Source organism: Amphiura filiformis, chromosome 17 (genome assembly GCF_039555335.1).
Source record: "Amphiura filiformis chromosome 17, Afil_fr2py, whole genome shotgun sequence".
Lineage (NCBI taxonomy): Eukaryota > Metazoa > Echinodermata > Ophiuroidea > Amphilepidida > Amphiuridae > Amphiura > Amphiura filiformis.
Genome location: NC_092644.1, coordinates 51621297 through 51646511, shown reverse-complemented (window position 1 = coordinate 51646511; position 25215 = coordinate 51621297). Strand labels below are relative to the sequence as shown.

At 34.6% G+C, this 25215-nt stretch overlaps 1 protein-coding gene across 1 annotated transcript in view; it reads right to left on the bottom strand.

Annotated features, from left to right (window-relative positions):
* LOC140137942 (A disintegrin and metalloproteinase with thrombospondin motifs 6-like) overlaps window positions 1-24647 on the bottom strand; it is a 55333-nt gene extending 30686 nt beyond the window's left edge. The window contains exons 1-18 of the mRNA XM_072159745.1: window positions 24486-24647; window positions 23626-23689; window positions 20699-20991; window positions 16993-17185; window positions 10537-10751; window positions 8792-8875; window positions 8259-8401; window positions 5520-5663; window positions 4946-5086; window positions 4460-4628; window positions 4196-4288; window positions 3558-3706; window positions 3247-3310; window positions 2566-2677; window positions 1688-1824; window positions 806-926; window positions 496-576; window positions 51-362 (exon numbers count right to left, since the gene is read on the bottom strand). Of these exons, the coding sequence (XP_072015846.1) occupies window positions 51-362; window positions 496-576; window positions 806-926; window positions 1688-1824; window positions 2566-2677; window positions 3247-3310; window positions 3558-3706; window positions 4196-4288; window positions 4460-4628; window positions 4946-5086; window positions 5520-5663; window positions 8259-8401; window positions 8792-8875; window positions 10537-10751; window positions 16993-17185; window positions 20699-20991; window positions 23626-23689; window positions 24486-24563 (2593 nt within the window). The 5' untranslated portion in view covers window positions 24564-24647. The remainder of the gene's footprint in view (window positions 1-50; window positions 363-495; window positions 577-805; window positions 927-1687; window positions 1825-2565; window positions 2678-3246; window positions 3311-3557; window positions 3707-4195; window positions 4289-4459; window positions 4629-4945; window positions 5087-5519; window positions 5664-8258; window positions 8402-8791; window positions 8876-10536; window positions 10752-16992; window positions 17186-20698; window positions 20992-23625; window positions 23690-24485) is intronic.
* Between the last annotated feature and the right edge of the window lie 568 nt (window positions 24648-25215).

Below are 25215 nucleotides of genomic sequence, written 5' to 3'. Positions count from 1 at the left end.
CAATGCTGATTAATCATTCTGTCAGGCGCTGGTAACGTAACATAACTTACCACTACCACATGATACACTGCATGGACCTTCCCTGGTCTGCCAATAATAGGTGGGGGAAGGTGCTTGTGTTGGTTGTGGTTGTGGTGCCACGCCATTTGAAGTATAATATGTATATGAGATTGTGGGTCTCTGACTTCTCTGAACTCGATACACCTCGGCCGTAAATGCCACGGGTGTTGGTCCGTCAATGACGATATCCTCGCTGCCAAGTTTGTAGAAATATTTAACAAATATTCCATTTGTGTAGTATTCTCCACTCACCGGCTGAGGACCGTTACCAAACAAGTACTGGCCACTGGTCGTCTTGAGGGCTAAAGAAACAAAATGAGAGCTGATGGTAAGATCTTAAACTAATTAGCTGCAGTTTCAAAATGTCGGTCCCGCGGTGGTATAATTTCTCAAATACGCATGCCAAATAGATATATGATTATGAATAAGACTTACCCATGAACGAGGTTAATGGAGTTGTATTGCTGATTTCAACTGAAGTTGATCCCGCAGGAATATCAAGAAAAGACGTTAACTCTGAAATTGATTTGAAGAAATGGGATTTATTACATCATCGTGAAATTTCTCTCATTTTCATATTGCACAATTCTCTCATTTTCATATTGCACACTTTGCAATACTTTAAATACACATTATTATCGTTTACCATGTGTGAATATCTTTCAGAATTAATTATTTATTATCATCCATTTATTTTAAAATATCAGAAATGATGATACATTTGTTAATATTGGACGTGACGTACGATATGGTGTTCCGTCATTATAAAGTCCAGTGACAGGGGAGCAAGAAGAACCTGTTCCGCCACAAACTCGACAGTTGTCAAATCGCTGGCCTGAATCTATCTTGTTGTCACAACCAAACTCCTGCAGGTGAAATGGAAAGGACATCCATTAGTGCATAATAAATATTATCATTATAAATAGGCCTATTTATATCATATAATTATAGGTGAAACTAATAATATCTTTCAAATTTTAGGACTTTCTCACAAATTAATTGAGGAAATAGATCAATAATGAAAGAAGGTATACTTTATGATCTGAACGTTTTGCTGATTGTAACTTAATAGGAGAAATAATTAATAAGGAGCCTGGAAAGGAAAACGAAGAAAAGAAGAAACGGAAAAAGTGAAAATATAGGTAGAGTACGAAAGTATAGTTTGATCAGCTCGTAATCGGCGGGCCTTATAACATCGCGGATATTTTGAGAATTGTCTTGTGACATCTACTCTGTCTACTTTATTTAAATACGCACAATAAAGACCAAACATGTCAACTATAGTCTATACCACTCTAATCGTGGGTCTACTTTTCGGCGTAGTGGTAAAATTTGTTCCCGCCGAGTATGAGCTGATCAAACTAGCTATAAAGACGAATTTTAGACGACGAATAATAAGTCGAGAAATGAACAAGAAGAAAAAAAAAGCAGAAGGAGGAGAAAAGGAGAAAAGATCTAAAACAACATAACTGCATAACTGGGATTTAAAAAACGAATGAAAGAAAAAGAATGAGGTTTGTAGACGAGGAAATAGATAAAGAAGAATTAGTTAACAAAAAGATGAGTTGAGAATAAAATGATGAAAATGGAGGAGAGGAACAAGGAGAAAATCACTGAGTTTTCTTACCACACAGTTTCCTTGTACACATTTTAATAATTCGTTTCTGAAATCGACAGAACACCGTGTACCATCCTGGAAAAATGCTCCACGAGGAACGACCCAATTGATGTTATTTAAGCACTTGAATTCGCAAAGCTCTTTCTCTGTTAGTAAGCAATGATGGAACACAAAATAATGATTAGGCTTATTTGTTTATCAAGAATAAGGGACTGTTTTTTATAACAGCTTATAATTATAAGCATTATTTTGTAAGCTTTCCTCTCAATTCCAGTAAATGCTCTGAAAAGGGCGAAGATGATATCTATATGAGTAATATGATGTATAAAAAGGCGAGAATGAAATATTTTACTTCGCAAACCCATATATTGGCACATCGGCATCAAACACGTTAATAATTTTCTTTAACTACCCTGCAGGCCCATTCAGTGATCCCAGCATGAAAAGTGTAAGAAAATTCAAATTGTGTAAATTGCTTTAAAGTGGAGGACAAGTTATTAACATCTAAGGTGTTTCTGAAATATTTGTTTGCAAAAAGCAAAAAACGAGGAAAACAGCAGTATCGACAAAAATGTCTTTAGTACATGGATTTTGGCTTAATAATAAAAGCAGGTACAAATGAATTTGGATGATTTTTACGATTTTTTGAATAAGTATGAAATCGCTGAATAAGTCTCACTATGGACCACAATGGCCTCATCCCAATGGCATAATTCAATAAACCTCAATTAAACAATCATAACGCAAAATTTGACCCCAAGTTGCAGAGTATGAGATTTTGTACCCAATTTTTTAAGTTCATTCAATAAATGTACAAATGTATTGGGGTTAAAGAACTGTGCCCCTGATAGATGAGCATGTTGTGGATCCTAGTGTCTTGAACCCACCGGTTTGATCTTGAAAGTACGCTTCCCATGTGTAGTAGCCTCCTTGCCAGGGATCATTGGCAGTAGCCTCACATTGCTGATGAGCAAACTCTGGCTGAGATGTAGTACAAGCCTGCGACGCAAAATATAAAACAGTAATATATCAGTGTAACGAAAATAAATTGAAGTAATGTTGGTGGAAGTCGGAAAATCGTCCAAGAGACACAATAATTCTGCATGTCGTCGCTGGACAGAGAACAAAAAATATCGCCTATGTACATTTGAACTTTGAAATCAAAACCTTCTATTTAAAAATGTGCCTAATTTTAAAACCAGTGGGGGCACGGTATAGCGCAGTGGTCTAACTCATAATCGCAGGTAGTTCGAGGTCGTGGGTTCGAATCCTTGTGGCGCCAATATGTTGAGCACTTAGGCATGGCTCTATTGCCTCTCCCCAGCCAGATATACAAATGGGTACCAGCTTTTAATATGCAATGCCCGGATGGTAACAGACTAGTTGTGGAGCAGGTGTATCGATCCTGCAGCAATATGTCATGGAAGAAGGAAGAGTCTGTCCCAATCGCTTCGAAAGAAAGATGGACACTCCAGCCTGTGAGATTTTGTCTACAAAGCAACGATGTATAAAGTATAGATAAATGGTGTCGATCGATGACAAATTACGTAAGACATGGCAGAACTTACCTCTGTGTTACAGAGTTCAATTTCCGAGGATACTCCTGAGCATGGGGTACCGCCATTTTCAGGCCTGTATTCAAAACAGAAGGTGCGAAATATGTTTTATTAAATTATAAGATTAATTATAATCTATTTATTAAATTATAAGAATGGGATATCCATTAAATATCTTTGAAAAACCCCTCAATATAATACATGTGTTAAAGGAATGGCTCTTTGTACACAGTACAAACGACCTATAATGTCCCCTCCTAAGGATGGGGTACACTTCTGGTTCACTTACATAAATCTAAATGTAGCGGGGATTTATCACTTACTTAGGGTTATCACAACATCTTTCCCTTGTTCGTACACCTCCTCCGCAGGTTCGTGAGCACTGACTGTAGGACGCCCATGAAGACCAGCCTCCATTAACGGCACTAGGAAACTGACCTGCTGAGGACACACATGCACCTGATATACACCACTATAAAGAAACCGGGGAGAAACGGACCGTAAAGAGGTTGGTCGTGATATGTGATGTTAGAAAATATAGCTATTTGGGAGAAGATATAACAATCTAAATATCAGTGACATATGCATGCTTCATGACTGTATGTGAATCTCACGGAGAGATCACGGAGAACGAATATTAGCCCCGGATATTAGCTTTGCGCCAAGCCAACCTATATTTTCCCACCCAATAAAAAATAGGAAGAAAAAATAAGAATTACTATGCCACACCCTTCTCACACTAATCTGAAGAGTGACCGAATGGTGAGTGGGGTTTCTAGATAACTAGGAATTTCTAGTTTACTGTGCCATTTCTCTGGCGTTCTTGGTCACAGAGCTGGCTCGCCTGGACCTTCTCTGTCACTGAGGCTTCAATCAAGAGCTAAATGAAAACGGTTTGAGTATACGCCTTAAAAGTTATCATCATGTTAGACAATCTTGGGAACTCCTGGTGATAACTTACCTTTCCCTGGCCACAGGCAGTACCTTCAGCAGCAGGTACCTGGTAAAAACACCTGTTGTCACGTCGTGTGCACAACAAACGCTCACATATTGTCTGAAACAACAACAACATCATTCACAGATTTATAAGTGATTGTGTATTTGAAAGTTGATAAATAATGAAGAAAAAGCACTGAATTACTTTGTTGCATATTTGGAAAACATACGTACTAAATCTCATTCATTTATTATTGTTTAAAACAAATATTATTAAGCTCCCTCTCACCTCCACCTGGTTTGAATTAGAATTGCACATTCCTGTATATTCGCTATCGAGTAATCTACACTGCTCATCTGCTGTGATGACTTGATAGCCAGGTAAAGCCCCTGAATTGACAGGGTGGATTGAAACGCGGACTGGTACGTCGTTCAAGCAGCTACTCCTACCAGGATCACTACAAAATAACACAGCATTGGAATTTGTTATACCATGATTATACTGGAATGATCTGTCTTCACAAGTCTTGTTTACAAATCTTGTTTACTGTAAAGTAGACTGATTCAAAGGCTTTCCAAAAATAGGCACCTGCCAAATTTACTTAAATTTCGGACCGGACAAATTAAAAAAGCGGTATCAGTGATGGTGACTGAGTCCGTTGTCTGAGAATATGCAAGCTTCCGCTCTACGAATGGATATGCTCTTTTCACTGCTTCAGCCCTTCTTGGAAACGACATAAAGAACACAAATTTTCAAAGTGCCAAAATACTATACCTTAGATATTGATCGAACTGCTGTCGACTGCAAGTAGACCATTTATATGCACCGGCACCGTATGGTCTTGCGGAGGACATTACATTGACGTTATCAGGACAGTTAGCATTAGGACCAGAGCCATCATGATCTAACCCCAACCTGTAGAATAGATTGAAAAGATAACGAATTTATATGGAGTATGAAATGGTATATCACCACGTACTTTCATTGTAATTTAAAAATTACAAAAATGTATAGGCCTGTGAACTATAATATGGGTCATAATATGATTCATTTTCTAAGTTCAAATACTAACTGTGTTTAGAGTAAGTATAATCCGTGAAACACTTGATCATTTTTCTGATAAGAATATATTACGAAATTATTGCACGTAAATAAAGAGAAAAAAGAAAGCAGTAAATCCTTATCGTTTTTAAAATCCTGCATATACCCCTGTGACTAATCAGTGGAAATAAAACTTTACAGATATGTGACCCCAAAGCATTGACACACCTTGTGAAGTTGTTCATTCAAAGTACAACGTTACGGAGATTATATTAACATGAAATTACGTTAATTAAGCATCCCTTACGTGTGTCCTAATTCGTGGGCAATAATCTGTCCTGCTGCTAGTCCACTGTCCTGGGCGAGACCAGCGCCATAGGTCACATCACAAGTACCATCCTCAAATGCAATACCTTGTAAAGCAGTGCTGGACCCGTAACGTAGATTCTTTCTGTACACGTGTTAAAGACAAAGCAAAGATAAGAAAACTGTCAAAACCCCTCATAAATTATCATCATCAATATCATCATCATTAATCATCATCATCTGCATTCAGCAACAGCAGGAGTATGAAGTCGTGATGCATACCAATATTATATACAATGTATTCATGCATGTTAAGCCAAGAAGTGGAAAGCGTACACTGATACCAATATTGTATACATTCACTTCACTTGTACATGTTGTAATCTTCCTGCATGTTAAGCCAAGAAGTGGAAAGCGTACACTGATACCAATATTGTATATATTCACTTCACTTGTACATGTTGTAATCTTCCTGCATGTTAAGCCAAGAAGTGGAAAGCGTACACTGATACCAATATTGTATACATTCACTTCACTTGTACATGTTGTAATCTTCCGGCATGTTAAGCCAAGAATTGGAAAGCGTACACTGATACCAATATTGTATACATTCTCTGCACTTTTATTCTTCATGCATGTTAAGCCAAGAAGTGGAAAGCGTACACTGATATCAATATTGTATGCATTCTCTTCACTTTTATTCTTCATGCATGTTAAGCCAAGAAGTGGAAAGCGTACACTGATACCAATATTGTATACATTCACTTCACTTGTACATGTTGTAATCTTCCTGCATGTTAAGCCAAGAAGTGGAAAGCGTACACTGATACCAATATTGTATACATTCACTTCACTTGTACATGTTGTAATCTTCCTGCATGTTAAGCCAAGAAGTGGAAAGCGTACACTGATACCAATATTGTATATATTCACTTCACTTGTACATGTTGTAATCTTCCTGCATGTTAAGCCAAGAAGTGGAAAGCGTACACTGATACCAATATTGTATACATTCACTTCACTTGTACATGTTGTAATCTTCCTGCATGTTAAGCCAAGAAGTGGAAAGCGTACACTGATACCAATATTGTATACATTCACTTCACTTGTACATGTTGTAATCTTCCTGCATGTTAAGCCAAGAATTGGAAAGCGTACACTGATATCAATATTGTATGCATTCTCTTCATTTTTATTCTTCATGCATGTTAAGCCAAGAAGTGGAAAGCGTACACTGATACCAATATTGCATACATTCTCTTCACTTGTATTCTTCATGCATGTAAAGCCAAGACGTGGAAAGCGTACACTGATACCAATATTGTATATTCTCTTCACTTTTATTCTTCATGCATGTTAATCCAAGAAGTGGAAAGCGTACACTGATACCAATATTGTATGCATTCCCTTCACTTTTATTCTTCATGCATGTTAAGCCAAGAAGTGGAAAGCGTACACTGATACCAATATTGCATACATTCTCTTCACTTGTAATCTTCATGCATGTAAAGCCAAGACGTGGAAAGCGTACACTGATACCAATATTGTATATATTCTCTTCACTTTTATTCTTCATGCATGTTAATCCAAGAAGTGGAAAGCGTACACTGATACCAATATTGTATGCATTCTCTTTACTTGTATTCTTCATGCATGTAAAGCCAAGACGTGGAAAGCGTACACTGACGCCAATATTGTATACATTCTCTTCACTTCTAATCTTCATGCATGTTACACCAAGAAGTGGAAAGCGTACACTGATACCAATATTGTATACATTCTCTTCACTTCTAATCTTCATGCATGTTAATCCAAGAAGTGGAAAGCGTACACCGATACCAATATTGTATATATTCTCTTCACTTTTAATATTCATGCATGTTACACCAAGAAGTGGAAAGCGTACACTGATACCAATATTGTATACATTCTCTTCACTTCTTATCTCCATGCATGTTAATCCAAGACGTGGAAAGCGTGCACTGATACCAATATTGTATACATTCTCTTCACTTCTAATCTTCATGCATGTTAATCCAAGAAGTGGAAAGCGTACACCGATACCAATATTGTATACATTCTCTTCACTTTTAATATTCATGCATGTTACACCAAGAAGTGGAAAGCGTACACCGATACCAATATTGTATACATTGTTTCACTTTAATCATCCCGCATGGTACACCAAGAAAGCGTACATTGATACAAATTTTGAAGCTTGTAAGCTCTATGTATGTTAAGCCAATAAAAGGCAATCGTACTACTGACTGTTTTATACATAATTCTCTACATTTTCAATCTGTACGCATGATCGAGGAAGTCGAAAGCTTGTAAACACTGATACCAATGGTGCTGCATTTATTCTCGCTATAAAATGTAAGTGTACAATGAGCGAAGAATACTTCTGATTTAGCAAATATACACTGATACTTCATTCCAATGTCTTGTACCAAACTTTTAAGTTTGAGACACCAGCAGGATAGTTACAACTATTTTACTGGTGTCTCACGTCATGATTATAGTATATTGTCATGAATGCTGTGATAAATTTAAGTGGTTTTAAGTTTGCTGTGGTAAGTAGTACGGTAGACTACATCATACTTGAATTGCCCAACTCTCTCTACGGGCTATTCAGAAGATAACTTGCCTCAGAAATATATTGGGTAAATCTGCGGTGATTTAGAGTCACTCCCAATGCTCAGTATTAAAAATACACCAATACCCCACGCACCAAGCTTACCTTGTCACCATAACTGCGACATCCCAGTGATTTGGGTCATTGTCATCATATACGTAGGAGTTACGTTGAAATGCTGCTAAACTCTCTAGGGTAGTCTGACCAACTGCAGAGATCTGTAAGTTATTACCGTTCTGATCTGTATACTGGAAGTATCAAATAATTAAAAGGTATAAAATAAGAAATAATCGAAGACTTGTTCGAGCTTATAATTATTTTCTTTAGCCTTGGACCGACGGCGTGCTTCTTTGACGCTAATGTCACCTTGCTTCATCAACAAAGTACGGTAGTATAATTGTCAAATTTTCATAAAGCTTATGACAGTATTTAAAAAAAATGAAAACAGAAATATAAATAAACGTATTACGCATGATTCGACAAATTCAAAATTTTGGCAATGTGGAATTTCTCAAAAATGTCCATATTTTTTTGACTATTTTGAGGGAGCATTTTCAAAATTTTGACAAACATACATATTCACATACATATTCATGTTTTTCAAATCATTGTGCAAAAGTAGAAATGATCGCACTTACACTGTCTGTCATGATCGTTTCAAGTTTTGCGATATGCAGGTGCACCAATGCACCTAATGAGGTCTCCGCAAATCTGGCTGCCACCTAAAACAAAACAAAAACAAATCATTGATGCGCACATCTTGACTGCGACATTAGTCATAAATGAATAGGCTTTTTTGTATATACCTTCTGTACACTTTATTCTTCATGTTGTTAAGCCAAGAAGTGGAAAGCGTACACTGATACCAATATCATATATATTCTCTTCACTTTTAATCTTCATGCATGTTAAGCCAGGAAGTGGAAGAAGTGGAAAGCGTGCACTGAGAGCAATATTGTATGTATTCTCTTCACTTGTAATCTCCATGCATGTTAAGCCAAGAAGTGGGAAGCGTATACTGATACCAATATTGTATACATTCTCTTCACTTGTAATCTCCATGCATGTTAAGCCAAGAAGTGGAAAGCGTACACTGATACCAATATTGTATACATTCTCTGCACTTTTAATCTTCATGCATGTTAAGCCAAGAAGTGGAAAGCGTACACTGATACCAATATTGTATGTATTCTGTTCACTTTTATTCTTCATGCATGTTAAGCCAAGAAGTGGAAAGCGTACACTGATACCAATATTGTATGTATTCTCTTCACTTTTATTCTTCATGCATGTTAAGCCAAGAAGTGGAAAGCGTACACTGATACCAATATTGTATACATTCTCTTCACTTGTAATCTCCATGCATGTTAAGCCAAGAAGTGGAAAGCGTACACTGATACCAATATTGTATACATTCTCTGCACTTTTATTCTTCATGCATGTTAAGCCAAGAAGTGGAAAGCGTACACTGATACCAATATTGTATGTATTCTCTTCACTTTTATTCTTCATGCATGTTAAGCCAAGAAGTGGAAAGCGTACACTGATACCAATATTGTATACATTCTCTTCACTTTTATTCTTCATGCATGTTAAGCCAAGAAGTGGAAAGCATACACTGATACCAATATTGTATACATTCTCTTCACTTTTATTCTTCATGCATGTTAAGCCAAGAAGTGGAAAGCGTACACTGATACCAATATTGTATACATTCTCTTCACTTTTATTCTTCATGCATGTTAAGCCAAGAAGTGGAAAGCGTACACTGATACCAATATTGTATACATTCTCTTCACTTCTAATCTTCATGTATGTTAAGCCAAGAAGTGGAAAGCGTACACTGATACCAATATTGTATACATTCTCTTCACTTTTACTCTTCATGCATGTTAAGCCAAGAAGTGGAAAGCGTACACTGATACCAATATTGTATACATTCTCTTCACTTTTATTCTTCATGCATGTTAAGCCAAGAAGTGGAAAGCGTACACTGATACCAATATTGTATACATTCTCTTCACTTTTATTCTTCATGCATGTTAAGCCAAGAAGTGGAAAGCGTACACTGATACCAATATTGTATACATTCTGTTCACCTTTAATCTCCATGCATGTTAAACTAAGAAGTGGAAATTATACACTGATACCAATGTTATTGTATTTGCTTCGTTTTGAGTCGTAATTCGTGTTAAGTTGAGCATAATATAATTAAGCAAAATTGAATGGAGTAAATTTATCCAGAAAGAAATTTTGCGATTAATATAATCACAATATGGTAAAAATAGGTGAAACAATGCTTGAAAAAAAAACACCAAAAGATACAATGGACATCAAGATGAAGAATATGTTTTAAAGTGTAAACCTTACTTGAAGTACTTACAGTGTTCATAAGAGTGATGGTGTAATCGATTGCATCTTGGCCATGGTAACTCAACATGTCTCTGTCGATCAACAGGCGAATTTCAATAAATTTAACGGAACAACCGACGGCTCTCTTTTTGATGGTGTGTACGCTTTTATTTTTCTTCAAGTATGCCTCTTTATGTTTGGAAAGTTTGACGACATCATGAAAATACGTGGCATTTTCATAATAATCTGAAAAAGGAAACGAAAACAGAAAGAAGGCGGTTAATTCTACAGGCTTGTTTCGTGTTTAATCGTTTCATGTGTAAACCCAGCAAACATAAAACGTTTTCGACATCATTCGCAAAAGGTTATAAATGGTTGTCAGAAAACGCTTAAATGTCGGGTTATATAAAGGGTATATTAAGAGTATAAAACGGTTTCATAACCTTAAAAAACATTATTTGATAATCGACTGCTCGGCAAACAAAAATGTTTTACAGAAAACGTTTAAATGTCGGGTTATATAAAGGGTATAAAACGTTTTAATAACATTCCAAAAACATTTTGAAATCTTGATACAAAACATTCTAAACAGAATGTTATTTTGGGGTTGAAAAAATATTTTGCGAAAAATGTTTGCCCAAAATATTTGCAATAACGTTTTAAAAACATTTTCATGACCTTTATATAACCCGACATTTAAATGTTATTAACATGTTTTTAACATAATGTTATTTAAGTATTGACAAAATATTTGGCAAAACTGTTTGCAAAAATAGTTTACAATAACATTTTTTGAAAACATTCAAAAATATTGTTGTAGCTTGTTTTCATACAAAACGTTTTAAAACGTTATCATGACCTTTATATAACCCGACATTTTAATGTTATTAAAACGTTTTACCTAAACCAAAAACCAAAATATAACTTAGTTAAAACATTTTTGTGTTTGCTGGGAAGTAATGAAAAGTGAAGGTGAGGGACGCCGGACGCCCAAAGGGTCTATTCAACTGAAAGGAGCAGGGAGGTAAAAACCCGGCTATTCATTTAAACTGAAGTTTGGTTGCCACAAACACCATATTGTTACTGAAAATTATGCTTTTAAAATAATTTGAAAAGGAAAATTTGAAAATGTCACGAACACGTTATAAAAACATTTTGTGTTTGTTTGGGTATTATCTGGTTCTGAGAAGAAACTAAGGTAATTGAGTCTTAAACCAAACTCGAATAAAATGAAAATAACACTATGTTAATAGGTTTTAACCTATAGAATATCACAGTGTCTCCCTAAAACTTATACTAGCTTGACGCTTTGATCGTAGTTTTGTAATGATCGATGGTATTTGATATTTTGTGACGTAATTTTGTTGATAATGTTTTATTTGTTATTTTATTATAATAGTCATTTCGGTACCAACATGTACAGACACAATGAACAGTTCTGTTGTTGGTACAAAATGGATCCTACCTGGACCGATTTCGTGACTGACTCACTATAAAATTATCGATGATAGAGAGTAATGGGCAATTATTCTAATAATGCATTTTCACGAAACTGTTCTAAGATTGACACTGATCTGCAAATTGAACATCTCAACACTCGTTATGTATAAAATCATCTGAATGCAATCGCAACTTACTCGTCCGTTTTATTATATCACATGATATTATATGGACGCTTTAGTGGCTACAAGAGTGTAAGTGCCAAATGTTACAAAGGTTACGATTCAGAATGAAAAGTATCCTTGATTTAAACGATATGGATTGAGCGACCATATTGTTAGTTCAAAACATGTATTTCCATTGCTAAAATGAAAATACAAATCGCGATCTGGTCCATGAAAAATGCAAATCGCGATCTGGTTCATGGAGGCCCATAGGGCATAAACATGGAGTAAAAAAACAACAAAATATATAAGAAAATAGACGTAAAATAAGTTCATAACTTTTAGAAACAAGTATGCTAGACCCTTGGTGTTTTAACCTAATAAGGTAATAATCAAACTCAATTTTCAAAAATGCCTCCTTTGGCTAGAATGTGTCACATTTATGAATCACGTTCTATTTTACAAGTCGGCAACCATTTCATTGTTGTTATTGAATAAGAAGTTTGACAAAGGTAATAATATAATGCAAATTACCAAGTCATTCGGTTCATTATCATTTACGTACTACAACGAACTTTGAATAGTCATGGGAATAATTATGTCAATCCAAATAGGATGTGCTTCATTCTGTGACCCGTGTACATTTTAAACAAACCTATATAAACAGTAAAATAATAAATCATATTGTTGCCAACTTTCACTAGACACTAGAATCCAAAACATGCTCATCTATCAGGGGCATAGTTCTTTAACCCTAATACATTTGTGCATTCATTGAATGGCATTTGAAAATTTGGGTACAAAAACTCATCCTCTGAAACTTGAGGTCAAATTTTGCACTATGATTGCTTAATTGAGGTTATTGAATTATGTCATTGGGATGAGGCCATTCTGGTCCATAGTGAGATATATTCCAGTGACATGTATGAAATAAATGAACTAACTCTATATCAAATTGTATACTGACTGAACTCTCATTGTGTTTTTTCTTCTGCAAAAATTTGAACAAAGTCACCTGTGGAGGTAACTTTGTTTTAGGTTCATGAAACCACAAGCAGGACAATTATTCTAACATGGACCTGATCATGATATTAGTCATCACCAAGGTTTGTCAAAGATTGCTACAAAATCAAAACATTGTTGATGATAAATAGTATAAATAAATAACCATGGGAAATGAAGCGCAAATAACACCAAAAACTATCTAAGGCATTTAATTTAGCGTGCATTATGTTTACATGGTATAGTAAAGGTACCGATTTATTTGGGTGTCGCTATATATGCATGTTTAATATGAAAACAGGCTTACAAATTGTTACAATACATGAAACTGTATTATGCGTTTAAGATCAAAGTATTCTAGCCAGAATACTTTGGTTAGAGGATCCCCATCCCAAATTTGCTGCAGTGGTAGATGTTAGCGTCACTCATTCACTCTGCGGTATACATGGTATAATAAATAATAAGCATAATGAATACGCGCAACTAATTAATTTTATTAATTGATTGACTTTGTATCTTTATTCGTTGTTTGCGTTTCTTTGTTTTCTTTCTTTCATTCATTTGTTTTCTTTCTTTCATTTATTTATTTGCTTGCTTGTTCCTTCCTTCGAAAAAAAATTGATGTACAGTACAGTTGTGATGATACAGCACTTATCTATATTGCCCGGGAAATTAGGCTCATTTTGCTTGATTCAAGTTCATTCCAATATAGGCCACATTGAATTTCTACAACTCACAGTATGACTCATGGGTTTCAATTGAATTCAGTGTGTGAAGGGCAATAACAAAGGGCACTATTGTCTGCTGGTTCCTACGTCGAGTAAATGAAACCAGTGATCCTAAGCGATAAATGATTATTGAAAAAAATGAGAATCTACCTGTCGGTCATGCCGGTACACATGCATTCAGTTCTTGAAAACAGTTAGGCAGCATAATAAACATGTACAATGCATGGTGTGCCATGGTAAACATTATGCATGATAAGAAAGAATTTGCAGGTGTGACTACTGACTTAAGGGATCTGGAATGAGCGTTTTGACAGTATTTTTGTAGGACATGAGAGCACCTCAGACGTATCGAATTGCATTCTGAATACGAAGCATGTCTTTCTGATATCAAATAATTTTCATATTTTGAAATTCACGATATAATACAAATTTTATGACAAATGATTAAAATTTGATATTTTTAAAATTTTTGATATATAACAGCTAGTCCTCGAAATAAATTTTGTAAATCTAATGATATATTCTTAAAGTGTATGTAGCTGGGAGGAAAAGCCGACGATCAATTAAAAATGTTGACCTTGATATTGAAGATATGGATTTTTCCCCAAAAGACCTATTTTTTTGGGTGTTTTGGGAAAAAATTCCATATCTTCAATACGAAAGGTCAAAATTTTCAATTGATCGTCGGCCTTTCATCCCACCTGCATACACTTTAAGTATAAATCATCAGATTTATAAAGTTTAATTCGAGTACTGTTAAATATCAAAAATATCAATTTTTAATCATTTGCCATAAAATGTGTATTACATTGCGAATTAAAAAAAAATCAAAATTACTATCAAGGACATTCTTCGTATTCGTTTATTGACTTTAAGGTGGTACTACACCCTTGATAAATTTGTGACTATTTTTGCATTTTTCTCAAAAAATAATAACACATAAAACACTACACAAAAGTCATATGTATATATCATTATAGGGCAAGGAATCTAGTTACTATACACTTGAATTTCAGGGACTCAAGACAAGCGGCACGTTACTTATGGTAAGAAAAGAGGTACCGCTATAGAATGTGCCTCAACATATATCAATGAACCACTTGTCTTGAATCACTGAAATTTCAGTGAAGTAATTGGATGCCTTGCCCCTATAATATACATAACTTTGCAGTGTGCAGTTATTTTTTGAGAAAAATGCAAAATTAGTCACAAAATTTATCAGGGGGTGTAGTACCACCTTAAATGTTTTATTAATGTTATCACGAAGACACTAAGGGCGAATTTCTCGACGGGTGGCTTAGCAATTGGCTTGTCTAGCCTCAAGGCTTAAGAGGTCGTAAGACCAGGCTTAACTGAAAACGTATTTCCCGAAGCACGGCTACCATAGCCTCGAGGCTTCGTTAGCCCGTGGGCCAGGCTTGTAGGATTAGCCCCAGGCTTCAGTAAAATTTGCATTTCTCGAAATCAGTCTTCTGTAGCCGTAGTCTACGCAAGCCTGTTAGACCAGGCTTACAGCGGCTTTTCTTGGCCCTGCCTCAGAGCAGGTCTTAGGTCGTAAGCCTTGGTCTATTTCAATTTACAAATTATTTAAATTGTAACGCAAAGTTTATCTTTCATATTTTGACGGTCTTTCAATTAACATGAGTAAGCAGTCGCGTAACCAGGGGGGGGGGAGCAGGGGGAGCTCTTGCCCCCCATGAAAAAAAGGTAAATTAGGCCTACTTCTGAGAGTTATTAATTAACCTCATTATTTGGTCATTTTAACCTTAAAAACTCAATTTTGAAGGTTAAATAAATTGCATTTATCCCACTTTTGTACCATTGGCCTATATGTCACCAGCTTTAATACCTTAAAGATTTTTCAATCCCACCTCCCCCCATGTCAAACAGCATGAACGATGCCTGCCCCTCATTTGTTATGTTTGCCCCCGCTTTCCCCCACCCCACCCCAAATGAAAATGTCTAGTTACGCCACTGTGGGTAAGTAATTGTTCGATTTAGTTGAACATGTCAGCATTTTATTTTAGTGTTCATTTAAGTTAGTTGAATTTTTTTAAGTAGCTGTTGCTATTATAAGACCTACTCATTTTGAATGATGTTTTTTTTAACAACGAATATAATTTAAAAAAAATTCTTTCATCATCATCATGATCATCATCATAATCATAATCATCATCATCATCATCATCATCATCATCATCATCATCATCATCGTCATCGTCGTCATCATCATCATCATCATCATCATGAAGACATATATGATACCACCTGTCCCTATCCAAGCCTTAATAGTTTGATACTCGTACTTTTCATAAGTAGGCTTATTACAATATTATTTTGGAGTGCCTATATTATACCAGGTTGGACATCAATTTAATACAATAGAAGAAGGACAAAATTGGTAAAGATATAGTAAATATTTGACACGAAACAATAATGCATGCGGTATTAAAACTGAATTTACGGATAAGATGCATATAATATTGCTATATCTTCTACTTAAATGATTACAAAATATTGTACCAACAGATAACTTCATGTGAGATCTGAGAAGACTACTGATATCAGCAGTAGATAGCACGTTGGTTGCTTTCCTTTTTAGGGGAATCACAGATTCCTTTCCATTAGGCTTACAGTTTTACCCTTTTTGGGATGCAAAGAATAAATCACGAGTATAAAGCATAGACGTATCATTCATACCAGTTGGACTCATAAAAAGTCAAGTGGAATTAAAATAATACATAAAAGACACAAAAACAGACACAATATTTTTGCATCATGTTGTGTACGGTATAAGCCCAAGCACAAGACCGCGGGTCCAGGCTAGTCTTTGCGCCGGGAACATTGCGATAATGAGACGGCAACCTTGTTAGTACGGTAAACCGTGAGGAACACAGCTTATGTACATCTACCTCCAACACCCTATACAATTGAGTCGCTGGTTGAAAGGGACGAGGTTGTCAAGCGTTAAGCCTGCAAGGCCACTAAGACTAGGTTGAATTTGCGTTGAAGAAATCCAGCTAGAGTTAAGACTCGGGCTTCGAGAGCGGGCTAGGCTTAGTAGCCTCAAGGCCACCTTAAGACTACGGCTTAATAAGACTCCTGTCGGGAAACTCGCCCTAATGATCTAACCAATCAAGAATGAAAACTAACCTGGATCAAGAGCACAGAAGTGTGTAGCGTTAGCTCCTCTTTCATATTTTGGCTTGCCTTCATCATCTATACTTCTTTTATAAATAATATGTGGATTGTCTACATCCCTACGTCTTCGCCTATATTCGGCTGCGTGATCGTCTCTGAGAGGACGGATGAATAGGTTTTCTTTCTCCATTGCAATAATGCCCATCTGAAATGAAAATGAAACCGTTAATTTCATGGCATCATAACAAGTTACAAATATATGTCCAAACACCTGGGCATAATACGGTACTAGACATATACGTAACAAACATAAATAAATAAATAAAAAAAATCAATAAAAAAATCAATAAATAAATAAATAAATAAATAAATAAAGACATTAAATAAAAAAAAATAAATAAATAAATAAAAAAAATAAAAAAATAAATAAATAAATAAATAATAAAAAAAATAAATAAATAAAAAATAAAAAAATTAAAAAAATAAATAAAAAAAATATAAAAATAAAATAAAAATAAATAAAAATAAATAAATAAATAAATAAATAAATAAATAAATAAATAAATAAATAAATAAATAAATAAATAAATAAATAAATAAATGAATGAATAAATGAATGAATGAATGAATGAATGAATGAATGCAAAAATACTGCCAATAATTGATATCGTACTCAAAATCGAAATCACCGTATAGAATCATCAAAAATAGTCTTTCCCCCTGAAACTTCATCCTTGACAAGTAAAGTATATAGCAGTGAACATGTAAAGTATAGCAGTGATGTATTGTTCTCATTCTCGACAAGTCCGGACTTGAGTTCCGGACTGGAGTCAACTTTTATGTCGGATAAAGAACAAAGACTTGAAGCCGAGTCCAGTCCGAGTCTAGTCCAATTTATGTAAAATGTGAAATGATTAACTAAGTGTTGGATTTGTTCCAAATTCTTCTTTGTCTTTGTTTAGAATCGTTTAATGAATCCATAACTTCAAATTTGAACTTGAACACAAAAGGACTCGGCTCACACTCGGATACTTTACAGGCTTTAAAGTTTTAAGTTTATACTGCATTGAATCTTCTTGTTCATTATAATTGTTATTCCTGTTATATGCGTTATATATACATGTAAATTCAGCTCGAACGAGTATCAATTTGAAGTAAGTAGGCCTACACTGTAGGCCGATTGACACTTGTCGACAAAGGTCAGCAATTGTCAACCTTCGCACATCAAGGATCATGAAGGACTAAAAACATTTCTGTAAGAATATTAAAACAGTGAGTTATATTTGAATATGTTGCATTATTCCAAACGAAAATCACCACCGAGGTCATAAGAAGAGTGTAGGCCTATATTTAGGGTCACTGCATAAACTGTTTTAACAAGAATGTAGTTTTCAGTGCCTTTTGAAACACTCGTGATTATTAATTTGGACTATAACCTGGTATTTCCTCTAAATCTGGTCCCGGAATCTGGTACGGTGCAAAAGATTAGTTCAAGAGCAAGTTGTTATAACTTGCTTAAAAGCATTGGATTATCCGCCTTATTTGTAATAGCTAATGAAAATATCATACTCGAGTGAAAACATGCAAATGTTTTTTTGTTCAAATTGCAATATTTTATTTACTGTAATTCCGTGTGATATTACATATTTGGCTAGCATATCAAGTACTTTAGTATAGTTCAAATCTCGTCTCTCGGTATACTTTTCACCTCTCACATCTCCATCATTTTGTCCATCTTTTAAACTTCTCTCTTCCGTCTCATCTCTCGTTTCCTCCCGTCTCTTTCTTCCTGAACCTCTTCCCTTTTATACTTTTCTTCCTCTCCTCTCGCCACCCTCATGCAGTGGCATAGCCAGGGGCAGCCGCCAAATTGCCTCAGACAATTTTTTAGGATAAAATGACGACGGCAAAGAGTAAAAATTCATTAAAATGACTAAACATGTGACAAAAAGTTGACAAATGGGGACGAAAATCGGGTTTGCCCCTTCACACTAAGATCATGGGGACGCCAATGGCCACCCCTCCCTGCCAAATGATCTAATGCCACTTCGTCTAATCCTCATAAGGTCTAAAATGATATATAAACCAAGAAATCTAATAACCATCTATAGTCCAACGTCCATTTATTCTAATCCCATTTACCAATTGGTCTAACAATTTTGGTCTAATGGCTATTATGCCAGACACACATTACGTCTAATAACCATTTGGCTTAAGGGGTGGGGTATGAACGTTTGGACAGTATTTATTATGTGACATTAGAGCACATCAGACATATCGAATTGCATTCTGAATACGAAAAATGTCCTTCTGATATCAAATAATTTTGATTCTTTGAAATTCGCAATGTAATACACATTTTATGGCAAATGATTAAAAATTGATATTTTTGATATTTAACAGTACTCGAAGTAAACTTTATAAATCTGATGATTTATACTTAAGGTGTATGTAGGTGAGATGAAAAGCCGACGATCAATTGAAAATTTTGACCTTTCGTATTGAAGATATGAATTTTTTTCCCAAAACGCCAAAAAAAATTAAGGTCTTTTTTGGGAAAAATCCATATCTTCAATATGGAAGATCAAAATTGATCGTCGGCTTTTCCTCCCAGCTACATAAAACTTTAAGAATATGTCATTAGATTTATAACATTTACTTCGAGGACTGTTATATATCAAACATGTGAAAAATATCAAATTTTAATAATTTGTCATAAAATTTGGATTATATCGTGAATTTCAAAAAATGAAAATTATTTAATATCAGAAAGACATTCTTCGTATTCAGAATGCAATCGATATGTCTGATGTGCTCTCATGTCCCACAAAAAATACTGTCGAAACGCTCAAAACGCTCATTCCAGATCCCTTAACATGGTCTAATTTAAGTCTAAATCCCATGTAGTTGTTCTAATAAATCATATGGAGTAATCATGGTAATAACAATTTGGTTCAAAATTACCGCTTGTTTGATAATCGGTTAAAGCCACTATGAGCTACTATGGTAAAAGCATGACATAAAGCATAATCAGAATACATGTGGTTTGTCTGGTGTGCTCTCAATCTCAGGTCCGACAAACCAAAAACACTTTTTTCTTATTAAACCTGCTAGACACTTCATATATAGTGTCAAGGACACTTAGTTTGAATAAAAGCGAAAAATGAAAAAATTACCTAATTTGCATATTTTTTGGCGGCCATCTTGGATTTTTTTTGGGTGTCGGATTTCAAAATAGTCCAGGTACACAGCGAAACATGTTAGAAACCTAATTCCTTTTTTCAAATGAAAGATAATAAATAAACTTAAAAAATGTAGGAATTAGATTTTTAATAAAATGTTCCATTTTATAATGAAAGGAAAAACAAATCTAAAATAAAGAAAAACATGGATATTTTGCACTCAATAGCGCCCTCTATAAATTGATTTTATCTTTTCCTGAGAAAATGGAATGTTTTTATAAAAATCTAATTCCTACATTTTTTAAGTTTCTTTATTATCTTTCATTTAAAAAAGAATTATGTTTGTAACATATTTCGTTGTGTTCCTGGACTCTTTTGAAATCCGACACCATAAAATCCAAGATGGCCGCCAATAAAATATGCAAATTAGGTAATTTTTTTCATTTTTCATTTTTATTCAACAAAAGTGTCCTTGACACTATATATGAAGTATCTAGCAGGTTTAATAAGAAAAGAGTGATTTACCAGTTACTTACCATGCCTTTGCAAGTACTAACAGCTACTCTCGATATATTATGCGATACCAGCTGACCTATATAAAAACACCGCTTCCTTCCCAATGGTATTTTATCTATAGTCCCATTAGCATGTAATTGTTCTATTTCCAGTCCATCTGCTAAGAGGTATCTGTTTTCTTTTAATCTCATGTGAAAATTGTCACCAAATGCTTTTAGTTTAATTTCTTTCATTTCATCTTCAGTTTCAATGTCTCGTCTCTTCCGTCCATTTTCATCTTCAATGTATGGACTGACGATTTCGTATTCGGGAACTGTGGAGGCAATAAGAAAAAATAATATTAATTATCATAGACCTACATGTATTTTGCATGTACAGGGTATATCAAAATGATTGGTACCCATCAGGTTTGTTGTCTAATAAAATGCTATTAGATCCCATTGAAATAACTACAGTTTGTTTTATGCCATTTTATAAATCAACAAATGAAGAGCTTAGTTTCAAAAACAGTTTTTGGCGGGATGCTCATCCTACCCAAGCATCCCGCCAAAAACTGCTTTTGTTGAAAACCCCCATATATCAGTGATTTTTTTGATGATTTTTTGATGTGTTCTAAAAATTGCTCAATTTGGATGTAAGGGGTTTTGAAACTAAGCTCTTCAAATACGATGGATGCTAATGCAAAGCAGCGTTTTAATGTGGCAATCTTGGCCAATTGATGGGTACCAATCATTTTGATACACAAAGCAAGAGCATAGCCACGAAACATTTTTTCTACTTGCTGGTGTGAATCAGTTAAAATTTACACTAATGATACATACTAAATGTTGACTTAAACATATCGTGATTCGTGATTGAGACAGAACAATATATAATATATTCTGTTATTTTCCAAACTTTTTTAACTTAAGGGATCTGGAATGAGCGTTTTGAGCGTTTCGACAGTATTTTTTGTAGGACATGAGAGCACATCAGACCTATCGAATTGCATTCTGAATACGAAGAATGTCTTTCTGATATCAAATAATTTTCATTTTATGAAATTCACGATATGATACAAATTTTATGACAAATTATTAAAATTGATATATAACAGTCCTCGAAATAAATTTTATAAATCTAATGACATATTCTTAAAGTGTATGTAGCTGGGAGGAAAAAAGCCGACGATCAATTGAAAATTTTGATCTTTCATATTGAAGATATGGATTTTTTTCCCAAAAGACCTAATTTTTTGGTGTTTGGGGAAAAATCCATATCTTCAATACGAAAGGTCAAAATTTTCAATTGATCGTCGACTTTTCATCCCACCTACATACACTTTAATTATACATTGTAAATCATCAGATTTATATAATACTTCGAGTACAGTTAAATATAGTTATATTATTACATTACGCATTTCACAAAATCAAAATTATTTGATATCAGAAGGACATTCTTCGTATTCAGAATGCAATTCGATATGTCTGATGTGCTCTAATGTCCCACAATAAATACTGTCCAAACGTTCATACCCCACCCCTTACATGCCTTAACACAATTACAAATCAATGTTATGAGCATACAGACACGATAATGACGATATTAATAGCTATTACGTTATGGATATACCAACCATTTCTTTTCGTTTTTCAAATCTTCTCACTTTTAATATTATTAAAGCGGATACAATTTACTGATTTGCAAATGTTTTGAAACAAATCTGAGGTGACAGGCCTAATCACCCCAATAATAGATTGAGATTCGAAGCTAAGCCTACATATTAATTGTATCCACTCTTATGCCTGAAACGTGTATATTCATTTATTATACCCAGCAAACTAACAGAAACACTTTTTTAAACATTATAAACGTGTTGTAAACGTGTTTTAGTTTTGGTCAAAACATTTTAATAACATATATGTATTTAAATGTCGGGTTATATAAAGGTCATGAAAACATTGTTAAACCGTTTTATATGAAAAACACACTACAACATCATTTTAAAATGTTGTCAAAATGTTATTGCAAAATGTTTTTGGCAAAAATGTTGCAAAATAATTTGCCAAAACATTATGTATTGCATTAAATTTTCAAAATGTTTTTCAAATGTTATTAAAAGTTTTACACCCAATATATAACCGACATTTAAATGTTTTCTGTAAAACGTTTTGTGTTTGCTGGTTAGGTCACATAATAAATGGTTTATTTTGTCCTGGTCTTTGGAAGTGTCTACATATACACCTGAATTTCACGCTCAAATTGTATTTAATAAAACATTACCCACTTCCTCGCCCACTTCTTTATATGTTTTATTTTGGTCCATGTACATGTTGTCCTATAATATGAGAAAAATCAAAACATACACTGTCAAAACGGGCCGTAAATTAACGGACGCGCATATTTCGAAATTTCCGGTAATTTTACGGGAAGCAACCCGTATAAGCAGAAGATATTTTGGTGATCAGAACCACCTACCTACCTCCACACCCACCCCCACACCCCCATGTAATACTACAAACCCATGTGTATCCCTAATTCCCTCTTAATGCTGCTTACACACACTGAACATGCTGAAAGTAAAATTTAAATTCCGTAATTTTACTGGTCCCCGCAAACTTGATACGGGAAAACTCCTCGTAGCAAATTTTCCGGTTAACCTGTAATTTCAAGGTATGTATAGGTGGTTCTGATCACAAAAATCTGTTTTGCTTCCCGGTTTTGCTTATGGGCCGGTTCCCGTAAAATTACGGGAAATTTCGAAATACGGGCGTCAGTTAATTTAACATGTTTAAGTCCCGTTCTTACAGTGTCTATATACACATAACGGGAATCCACGAAGAATCACATCCAAGAGCATAATCTATCTCATTTCAAAATACTAAAAATATTATGTGCAAAATATTCTTTCAACTATTTGATGAAATCTAATGTTAATCTTCAGAAGTAGAAATGGTCTGTTTACCTTTATCGATCGAAGACACGTCGAAATAGCGTTTGAGATCTTCTGAAGACATAAAGTCTATGAGCTGAAATAGAAATAAGTTTAGAATATAACTCGGGTATTTATAAACTTTCTCAAAGAGACAGTGGAAAGGAAGAAGACGATGTTCAGGAGTTATGTAATAAATATAAATTATGTATGTATACTCCCGGGGTGGTGAATTCTCAAAATGGTCTGCCAAAAATCGCTTGCCCCCTTTTCGTGCCAAAAAATCTTTGCCTCCCCCTTTTGATGTGCCAAAAATATTTACCCTCCTCCTTTTTACATTATAATAATTATCTGTCTGTTGTTCAAAAGCAAGATCTATACAGAATTAGCGCTGAATATGAAAATTAACTTGAGAACTCGACCTTCGCATTTGCAGAAGATATTACGCATTTGACTTGACTTTGCATCAAACTATCGTGGGCAGAGTTCTCGATTAAATGAAAATACAAAATAACTTTAAAGTATTGAGATTTAGTCATACTGAAGCACACGTATATTTAATTTTTGTTCATTTTCAGCTATTATTAGAAAAGAACCCCAGACTTGCCTATCATGCAAATCTAGTTTTTTTTGTGAAGAATCCGGGGTAATGATGCACCATCAGGTTTGTAGTTCTCTATTATTTCACACGCATCTTCTCTTTACGTTATTGTATAGTGTATGTACTTTCTTGTTGTATATATCGTTTTCATCTAAGCTCTGATCGAAGAAGCAACACTCATAATATGTGAGTGTTAACGTTACATGTGTTTACGTTTCACAGGTAGGCCTATACCTATAATGTAATTTACATTACACAACTATAGTCGTAGAAAGTACAGGTTAATACTCACCACACTTTTGATTGGAACTGTGAAAACTGCAATCCACAGCAGGATTATGCTTATTGTATTAAACATTCTAATAATCATCCCGACAAAACATATATGAGAGTTGTATGATCACCGATGAAATAATAATTGAGAAACAAAAAAGGAACCGCTGATACTTATAACATAACGGCACACAGTTATACACTGGTGTATGGTATAACGTATTGACTGGTATATTGATCTATTGTGAGTTCGTATTTACATGACAAAAGATTATTGGGTATAACCTTTGATGACGAATATGACATGGTTGAATGGTTTGCAGGTAAACTTTGGTATGAATAGGAAAGTGCCCTTATTCATATCGTGTCAGTACGGTGTCACGGTGTCACTCTGATTTTGTATCTTTTTAAAGTGTGTAGTAAAAACACGAATTTTAAATCAAAATTTCTTCTTTTAAAAATACAATAGATATTTCTATATATTTCAATACATCGAGCCAAACGCGAGCAGGGTGCCCATAGGACCCTAATACACAATAGGCCTACTAATAGTTTGGTACTCAGCATTTGTTTTTCAATGTGTTCAATTTTGAATTGACGTTCTAGAACACATAGTGTTCCCAAACTGTTACAAAAAAGGTGTCCAAAATGTGTTCTGTCAGTGTTCTTTTCTTTAACACTTGGTGTTCAAAATTGAACACACTGAAATATAAAATATTTAATTATGGCCTGGAATGCGTGAAAAACTG